This window comes from Mandrillus leucophaeus, unplaced genomic scaffold, assembly GCF_000951045.1.
Source record: "Mandrillus leucophaeus isolate KB7577 unplaced genomic scaffold, Mleu.le_1.0 Scaffold100, whole genome shotgun sequence".
Taxonomy (NCBI): domain Eukaryota; kingdom Metazoa; phylum Chordata; class Mammalia; order Primates; family Cercopithecidae; genus Mandrillus; species Mandrillus leucophaeus.
In genome coordinates this window covers 5,188,022-5,197,255 of record NW_012098099.1, presented here as the reverse complement: position 1 = coordinate 5,197,255, position 9,234 = coordinate 5,188,022, and the positions used below count along the sequence as shown (strand labels likewise).

General features: G+C 34.9%; 1 protein-coding gene across 1 annotated transcript in view; it reads right to left on the bottom strand.

The window, feature by feature from the left end:
- The window catches only part of LOC105534486 (probable C-mannosyltransferase DPY19L2), a 161,231-nt gene that overhangs the window by 59,178 nt on the left and 92,819 nt on the right, over positions 1 to 9,234 (bottom strand). Inside the window, exon 13 of the mRNA XM_011973215.1 lies at positions 1,209 to 1,289. Within this exon, the coding sequence (XP_011828605.1) occupies positions 1,209 to 1,289 (81 nt within the window). The remainder of the gene's footprint in view (positions 1 to 1,208; positions 1,290 to 9,234) is intronic.

The window sequence follows — 9,234 nt, the reverse complement described above, 5'->3', positions numbered from 1 at the left end:
TGAGCCCAGGAGATGGAGGCTGCAGTGACCCAGGATTGGCCACTGCACTCCAGCCTGGGTGACGGAGTGAGACTGTATTTCAAAAAAAAAAAAAAAAAAACAGATTTGTAAAGAGCTGGGGGTCAATGTGAAGTAAGTGTGAAGTAAGTCAAGAAACATAATCATGAACAAACTTAAATAAATAAATTAGAAGATCTAAATAAAGTTTATCATAAGACATATATAATAAAGTTAAAAACAATAAAAAGGAAAGGAGAATGGGGAAATGTGTCAGACATACCAGAAAACAGCAGCAACAAATAAACTAATAAACCACCATGCAAAGCTAGCAATAAATGGCATACACTTACATTTAGAAATTTTATGTAATATAAACATGTTGCATGTTATATTGCATAGAGAAAGCATTTGACCTTTTAGAGAAGTAATACTATAAACCCTTGCCAAAGTACATAATTTCAGCACCAAACAGGGCCCTAACTGGATAGCATTAAATGAGGTAAATTTCAAAATTGATTATTGTATGATATACTCATGTATGCTTATTTCTAAACAGAAAGTGCTAGAAATAAAAAGTAGATTCATGCATTGTTTTCTATTCCCCAAACCAGTTAGTTAAGCAGGGACTTAGGCCTTGAAAAGGGCTACTCTTTAAGACATTAACAAACAGAATACCACATGAGAGAGAAATGCTCTGCATGTATTTCCTAGAAAATGAAAAGATCAAAATTTTTTAACATTCTCTTTTTACATAACAAGAAAGGCCTTAAAACATCAAATCATACATTGATTTTAGTCCACAGTTACAAATAAATAAAACAATACTGAGATTTTAAGAGTTCTATGTTTTCAAAGCTGAAGACGGTCTCCCATATGTTAACATCTGCAATAAATAGATAACTTACGATGTAAACAACTAATTATTTGTATTTTTACTGAAATATAAACAAATAACTACTTAACAAACTATTAGTATTTTTTTCCTGAAAGGCCAAGTCAGCATTGATGAATATTCTTTCTTTTTAGTGGGTTGCAAAGATCACTGAACTGCAAGATTTTATTATTGACTCTGCCAGTAACTCGTCTAAAGACCTTAAAGAAGACGCTTAACCTCTGTAAAATGAAGAGGTAAGAATAGATGGTTTCAAAGTTTTCATTAAGCTGCATATTTATAAGAACTTTCATGTTTTTAACTAAAAAGTACTTACGTGGTCTGAAACGCCTAAGATTTTGGATGTCAGAAATTTCAAAATGATTGTTCCAAACCACCAGGCACTACCTTGAATTAGCTAGAAAATAAAAGAGAAGTCCAGTATTTAAAACTACAAATCACCCAGTTAAAGTATTCAATTATATCTATAAATGACATATAAAAATTTTAATTATGTGAGGTATAAATGGTGAGTTTTTTTAAAAAGTTCCTTTGGAAAATCTTGTTTAAAAGCAAAGAATTAAAACTGATGACACTGGTATAAAATATATAGCAACATTAGAATTCTACATATCCTAAATCTTTTTTTTTTTTTGTCTTAAGGAGTGAAAGGTTAATAGGTAAGAATGAAAGAAGGAAAAAGAAAATAGCTTCCTATACAGAGACAGAGGGAGGGAGGATTTGAACAAAGAGAAAACCCCGTGTGCGTCGGAAAAGTGGCTGCTTATACATATCCTGAATCTAAAGGAAGTTTTAAAAGGTTACTTCCTTTTGATTTCTGTTAAGAAAAGGGAGTGTTTATGTGTTTGTTTCCAAACATTATTTATCAGCTGAAAATCCATTTTTTAAAACACTACCTTAAAAGTTCTTCTACCACTCCTGTGGAAATATATGAGCCTATCTTCAAGAAATAAGTTTGAAATGTGAAAACTTAAGCTTTCCTTTAAGAAACAGGAATATGAACTAGAATGGCAATGAGGCTTCTGTGTTATTGTTGATTTTTTGACTAGCCTTGATTAAAAAGGGAACAATTGTGCACTTCTGGTTAGCCTGGGGAAAGTTACAGCAGCCTAAATTCAAATCTTTGTATATATCAACCAAGTAGAACAATACAACCTCATATATGGAGAAAAGGTAACAGCACAAACTTCAAATTACCTATGAATCGAAAAGGAAGCAACGAATATATAGAGTTATACCTCAAGTCCCTGACCTAAGCCTTTGCAGAGAATGAGGGGAGACCCACAAAAGGATAAAGAAGAAAAGGAAAGACAGGGGTCAAAATTGGAACTAAAAAAACCCAAGAAAGAGAAAAGTCTACCCTATGTGTAAAAAGAGCCCTGGGAGATTGGTAAATGGGAGTACAGAGCAGGGCCTAAGAGTGAGTAGGGACAAAAACACTGATGTCAGAAAGTCATCATTTCTGGAAAGAAAGGAGGATAAAAAAGGGGAGTGCAAGAAGGAAAAAGTATCCAGCAGGAAAAACGAGAACCCAAACCAAAAGACTATCCATCACTACTGCCATTACACACACACAAAAAGAAAAAAGTTATTCACTGAAAAAAATCACACTATGCTACATTCTCAGAAGAGGTTTGCACTTGGACTAGAAGACACAAAATAATTAATAGATGAAAAAATGCCTATATAAATATCCAAAGCTTCTTTAAGAAGATAACAAACATGAAAGTCAAATATTTCAGTTAATGAAATCCACACCACTGAACAATAAAATCTCACAAAGCAGAAGAAAAGTATGCAGAATTAAAAGTTGAATTAAATATCCTCAAACAAGCATTCAGAAATATTAAAAAAGCAATTTAAACAAGAAATTCAAAAACCAAGAACAGAAATGGGGAAAAAAGCAGAAAGAAATAGTTTATTAGACATAGAAAGGGAATGGAAGAAAAGGAGATTATCATCAAAAAAATAAAAACTAAATCACAAGATGATAAAAAGAAATTCAAATAAGTTAATGAAGGAATTGAAGTAAAGGCACTAAAACAATGATGAAGAATGAAAATGATACCAGAGAAAGAAGTGAGAAGGAACAGAGAACGTGGCAGAAATGGAAGAAAGGCACATACTTAAAACTGGAGCGCCTGAAAAAGAAAACCAGAGCAATGAATCAAAACTAGTGTTTAAATTATAATCCAAGAAAACTTTCCAGAAATAAAAAAAGACCAGAATCGGCATTTGGAAAGGATCCAGGGGGTACTGGAAAAAATTAATCTGGTATGGTAAACTAACTCAAGACATCTTTCAGTAGAATGATGAAAAATGAAGAAAAATTCCTCAGAACCTCCAGGCACAAAAGTCACATAATTTATAAGGGACAGGAGAATTTGGCTAGCATCAGACTTGTTAAAAAAAACATATAAACCAAAGCAGTAGTGTAGAGGCATTTTTAAGAAACTTTAAAAAGTGAGAACCAAGGATTTTATATCTAGCTAATCTGTCATTCAAGTATGGACGTTATAAAAAAAGTTTCAAATATGCGACAATTGAGAAATAGTAACCTTCCTAAATACAAAAAGTTGAAAATAAAAGAGAATCATATACAGAAACAAAGCAAATATAGTCAAATACACATAAAACTTAACAACAAAGGTTTTCACATTATCTCACAAAGCAAAGACAGACTCAACTTATGCTACACGGGGAAGACAAACAAAAACAGATTCAGAAAGGTGAAAAATAGAATGATGGCAGCAGCATGGCAGGCAAATACCATTTCCATATGGAAACTAAGGAAGACATTTAAAGCAAGGATAAGAAACAAATTCATGGCCTCAAAAGCTTTATCAATAAAAACGAAAGAGTGAAAATAAATGAATTAAATGCTTGACTTAAAAATCTAAATAAAGAATAACAAAATAAAGCAAAAAAAGTACACAAAAGGAAATACTCATGAGAAGAATAGTCTATTATATCTACCCCTCTGTGTATCTATTTTGCTGTTTTATATTTCTTCCCTATATTCTAGGATTCCTTCTTGCGTTTCCTTTTTGTTTCCAGAACTTTTTAAATTTTAAGTTCCAGGGTACCTGTGCAGGATGTGCATGTTTGTTACATAGGTAAACATGTGCCTTGGTGGTTTGCTGCCCCATTACCTAGGTATTAAGCCCAGCATTCATTAGCTATTTTTCCTGATGCTCTCTCTCCCCCTACCCTCCCCTGACAAGCCCCAGTGTGTGTTGTTCCCCTCCCTGTGTCCATGTGTACTCGGTGTTCAGCTCCCACTTATAAGTGAGAACATGCAGTGTTTGGTTTTCTGTTTCTACATTAGTTTGCTGAGAATAATGACTTCCAGCTCCATCCATGTCCCTGCCAAGAGCGTGATCTCATTTCTTTTTATGACTGCATAATATCCCATGGTGTATATGTATCACGTTTTCTTTATCCAGTCTATCATTCATGGGCATTTGGGTTGATTCCACGCTATCAAAAAAGAGCTCATATAGCCAAGACAATCCTAAGCAAAAAGAACCAACCTGGAGGCCTCAGGCTACCTGACTTCAAACTATATTACAAGGCTACAGTAACCAAAACAGCATGGTACTTGTACAAACAGGCACATCAACGAATGGAAGAGAATAGAGAACTCAGAAATAAAACCACGTATCTACAACCATCTGGTCTTCAACAAACCTGACAAAAGAACTTCAATTAACCATTCTTTAAGGTTTGCTGCTAGCCACAAATTATCTTAATTTTCCTTGATTGGAGAATGTCTATTTCCCCTTCATTCCTAAAGGAAACATCCACTGGATATGTAATTCATCTTGACAAGTGTTCTGCCACAACCTTCTGGCCTCCCTAGTTTCACATGAGAAGTCTGCTACAATTCAAGTCAGTTTTGCCCTGTAGGTGATGTGTCATTTCTCCGTACCTACTTTCAAGATTTTTTTCTTTTAGTTTTAAAAGTTAACTTATAGTGTATCTTGGCATGGATTTCTCTGGGTTTGTCTTACTTGGGAATCGCTCAGAGTCTTCACTCTGCAGGTGTGTCTTTCACCAAATTTGGGGAGCTTTTAGCAATCACTTCTTAAAATACTGTTTGGCCCCCCACTCTCTTTTTCAATTTCTTCTGAAATTTTGATGATACAAATATTAGATCTTTTGTTACTACACCATAGGTCCCGGAGGCTCTGTCCTTTTTCCTGTGATTTTCTCTCAATTTAGATTGGGAGATTTCTATTGTTCTATCTTCAAGAGCACTGATTGCTTCCTCTGTAATATAATATTCACTCTGCTACCAACTCCATTTACTGAATTTTAATTTGTTATTGTATTTTTCAGTTCTATAATCACCAAGTTGTTCTTTTAAAAAAAATTATTTCGTAAGATTTTATAGTCTTTTCATTTGCTTCCAGAGTATTTAAAACTGCTCATTGAAGTGTTTTTATGATGACTGCTTTAAAACCCTTGTCAAATAATCCCCACATCCTATTCATCTCAGTGTTGACATCTGTTGATTGTCTTTTCTCATTCAAGTTGTTATTTTCTCCATTCTTGCTTATGATGAGTGGTTTTTCTATTGTATCCAGTACATTTTTTATATTATGTTAGAGACTGTGGATCCTATTTTAAATTTCTATTTCAGCAGACAGTCACTTTGTTTTTAGGTTTATCATGCAAGTCCTGGCCTACTTCTGTGTGCTATAGTTACAATGACATTTAGTGTTCAGAGCCTTTGCAGTGCTAATGCTATTCTGGTCAGCTCGATTCATCTGGTGCCCTGGTACTCTGTCTCTGCCCCAAATCATGCTGCTGATGCAGGAAGAATGTACTTCCCCAGTTCTGTTGCCATGAGGTGGAGGGTGAGAGACACCAGGATTGTGGGGTAGTGAGTTGGCAGAGGCAGAGGGCTCTTTCCTGGGCTGCCTAGTCCGAGCAAGGCACCTATTAGATCCCTGCTGCTGCTACCTGCATGGGCAGCCTCCCTGGAGGGAACAGTAGATACCAGACCCACAGGATGGAGAGCATTTCCCTGGACCCTCTTTCTGAGTGTCTTCTGCCACTGGATGGAGTTTCAGGAGATGGCAGCTTGTGGTGTTTTTCTGTGAGTTCTGAGGTACCTAACTAGGCTGCCTTTCTATAGCATTGGGCTGGGTTTGGAGCTATAGTTATGAAATCATGATTTCATACACATACACGTGTGCACATATGTGCAGTGAAAGGGCCTAGAAACAAGGACACACTGGTAGTAACGAGTGCACATACCACTCAGGCCTTGTGTCCAAATATCATTCTCCTCTAAAAGGAACCAGGGCTCCTAGAAAAAATGGCTGATTCCAAGGCTAGGACAAGGAAAATCAAGAAAAGACTGGAGCATTATATATTTATAATGACATGTCAAAAAGACATCCAGCTTAGGAACATTCAAAACGGCTAGGCCTGGAACTGATATTTGTGTATAACATACGGTTTTTCTCATATAGACTATTCCAGCATCATTTAGTGAACAGTGACCTGTAAGACAATCTTGCTGAAATTGCTTTGAATGTGAACACCAACGGGGGAGAACTGCATTACATGAATCTTCATACATATAGATGTGTTTTATTTTTCTATTTATATCTTAAAATTTTTAAATAAATTTCCCAATACAAATACTGCATGTATTTTGTTAGATTCATTCAGAGCCTATGCATTTTTCTTCCTAATACATAAGGCATATTTTTAAAAAAATGTTTTCTGTTTGTTGCCAAAGAATAGAAATGCAATTGATTTTTGAATATTAAACATATCTAGCCATGGTATTGAATTCTTCTAATTTCTAATAATTTTTGTCTGTCAATTATTTTATTCTTTCTAGGTAAATATTGACACTATAATAAATTTTGCTTCCTTCAGTTTCTTTCCTTTTCCTATTATTTACTTTTCTTGCATTACTAGGCTAGTTTGGACCTTTAATAAAATGTGAAAAAGCACATTTATCTTTATCTTGATTTTGAACAGAACACTCTAAATACCTTATCATCAGCAAGACTAATGACTGCTAAAGAATTTTACTGGGTTAAGAAAACTGTTATTTATATTGTGTGAAATGTTTTCATTATAAATGGGTGTTCAATTTTATCAATTTTATTTTCTGCATCTAATGGGATGATCATAAGATATTTTTCTCTTTTAATCTGTTAGTGCGATAATTTACATTTTTGGATTTTCCAGAAACATCTTTGGATTCCTAGAATAAGCCAGATTTATCACAAGTGGATTATCTTTGTCATATAGATGGCTGTTCTTGAGTTACTAATCTTTTATACTTTTGTGTGTAAGGAATGTTTTTAATCTAAGTGAAATTTTGGATCTATGCTCACAAGTAAGAATATCCTTTTTCATACTATCCTTATCTGGCCTTAGTACTGAGCTTTAGATTATCTTGGAGGTTCCATTTCCCTTCCTGTAATGATTCTCATGCCTCACGGCACATACAAAGTTCCCCTTTGTAAATTTCAGCATGAGCTCAATTCAATAATTACCTTGCCACCAAAAACTGGAGTCTCCCATTAAACAGTGAATTTGCTTCTATTGACGTTAAACTCTAAAATGAATCACTTAGATCTAAAAATACCTTGTTCGGGTTGTGTGTAATAAATACTTATTTTTGCCAAAGATATACAGAGCTAAAAACAGAAAATCATACCTAGGGAGGCTTAAAAACATGTAAGCTGAACACTTGGTTAAATCTCAACTTTTCCCTCCTTAGATTTTTTGTTTCTTTGATATTCTTGAATTTAAAACTTAGTCAATTCATGTTCTTTCCAGTCTACTACTGAAAATGTTGTTGAAAATGAAGACAGCAAATGTTCCTTTGAGTGCAGCCTTGGCAGAATTTTTTTGATGTTTATGGACACTCTTCTATTTATTGTCATTTTTCAATAGTTTGCAACTGAAATTCTGACTTTCTCTTGAGTTGAGTTATTAAATTGCTCAATTTCTCTGAAGTGAAAGAATTATATATTACAAGTGTAATGTCAATATGTGAATTTCTACAAAGCCTGCATGCCTAAGGACAGGTGGCCTGGGTAAAGAGCCAAATTGGTAGAACCAATAAATAATAATAAAAAGACAAAAAAAGCATCATGTCATCCATTCAACAACTTAGTGGACAAATCTTTCTATATTTTCACCATAAAGGATGGGAGAATGCCTCCAACAAGGAGAAAACAGCAACTCCTTCCATTTTGTTCTCTTGTATTGTGGGTTCCTTCCTCAACTTGTAACATTTCCAGACTTATCCTCTCAATATATAACATGTAAACATACAGTTCATTTCTGCTGTCACCCAGCATGGAGTGCAGTGGGGTGATCATGGCTCACTGTAACCTTCCTGGGTTCGAGCAATCCTCCCACCTCAGCCTCCTGAGTAGTTGGGATCACAGGCTCATGCCACCATGCCCAACTAGTTTTTCTATTTTTTGTAGAGACGGAGTTTTGCCATGTTGCCCAGGCTGGTCTCAAACTCCTGGGCTGAAGCTCTCTGTCCGTATTGGCCTCCCAAAGTGCTGTGATTACAGGCGTGAGCCACTGTGTGTGGCCCAGGGTTTATTTTTTAATAGAAGTACATCACAGACCAGAGAAAAAGAATATCATCTGTCTCATATTAAGAGAATTTAGGAGTTGCACTACCTGCCTAATAACTTATTTTACTAGGAAACCATAGAGGTAATATGGGCCATCCATCTGCATATTTGGGAAGAAGCCAAACAAAGATTAGGTAGTGGCTGAGTTCAAATTAGAAGGGGCTGGGAGACTGGAAGGAAAATGTTAAAAGGACGAAAGTAATAGAGTCTAAAGTTGGAAGCAGAAGGAAAGAGAGATGATGGATAGATGCAGAGGAAAGAAAAGGAGAAAGCTGGAAAGAAACTACAAACGAATTATTTTGAAGGGAAGGTTAATTGAAGCTAAACAGAGAAACTCAAGACAAACACATTTTAAAAAGCAAGGCTGTGTGGATATAGCAGGATGAAACATAAAGAAAGAGTGGCCTGGAAGTGAGTTGTGAAATACGTGTGCTAACTTCTTGAAAATGATTTCTAGTCCTTGCTAAGGACTATTTCCTTACGTATCTATCTACCTTAGATAGTAGCTATTTGATTTCTAGTCCTTGCTAAGGACTATTTCCTTATGTATCTATCTACCTTAGATAGTAGCTATTTTTAAGTCAGTAGCTATTTATTGGCTATAAATCATTAGCATTTTAAAGATTATTAACTGTGTTCAGTTTATAGAAATAAAAAGTAGAATTTAAATAAACTGCATTATTTAAAGATTATTAACTGTGTTCAGTTTAT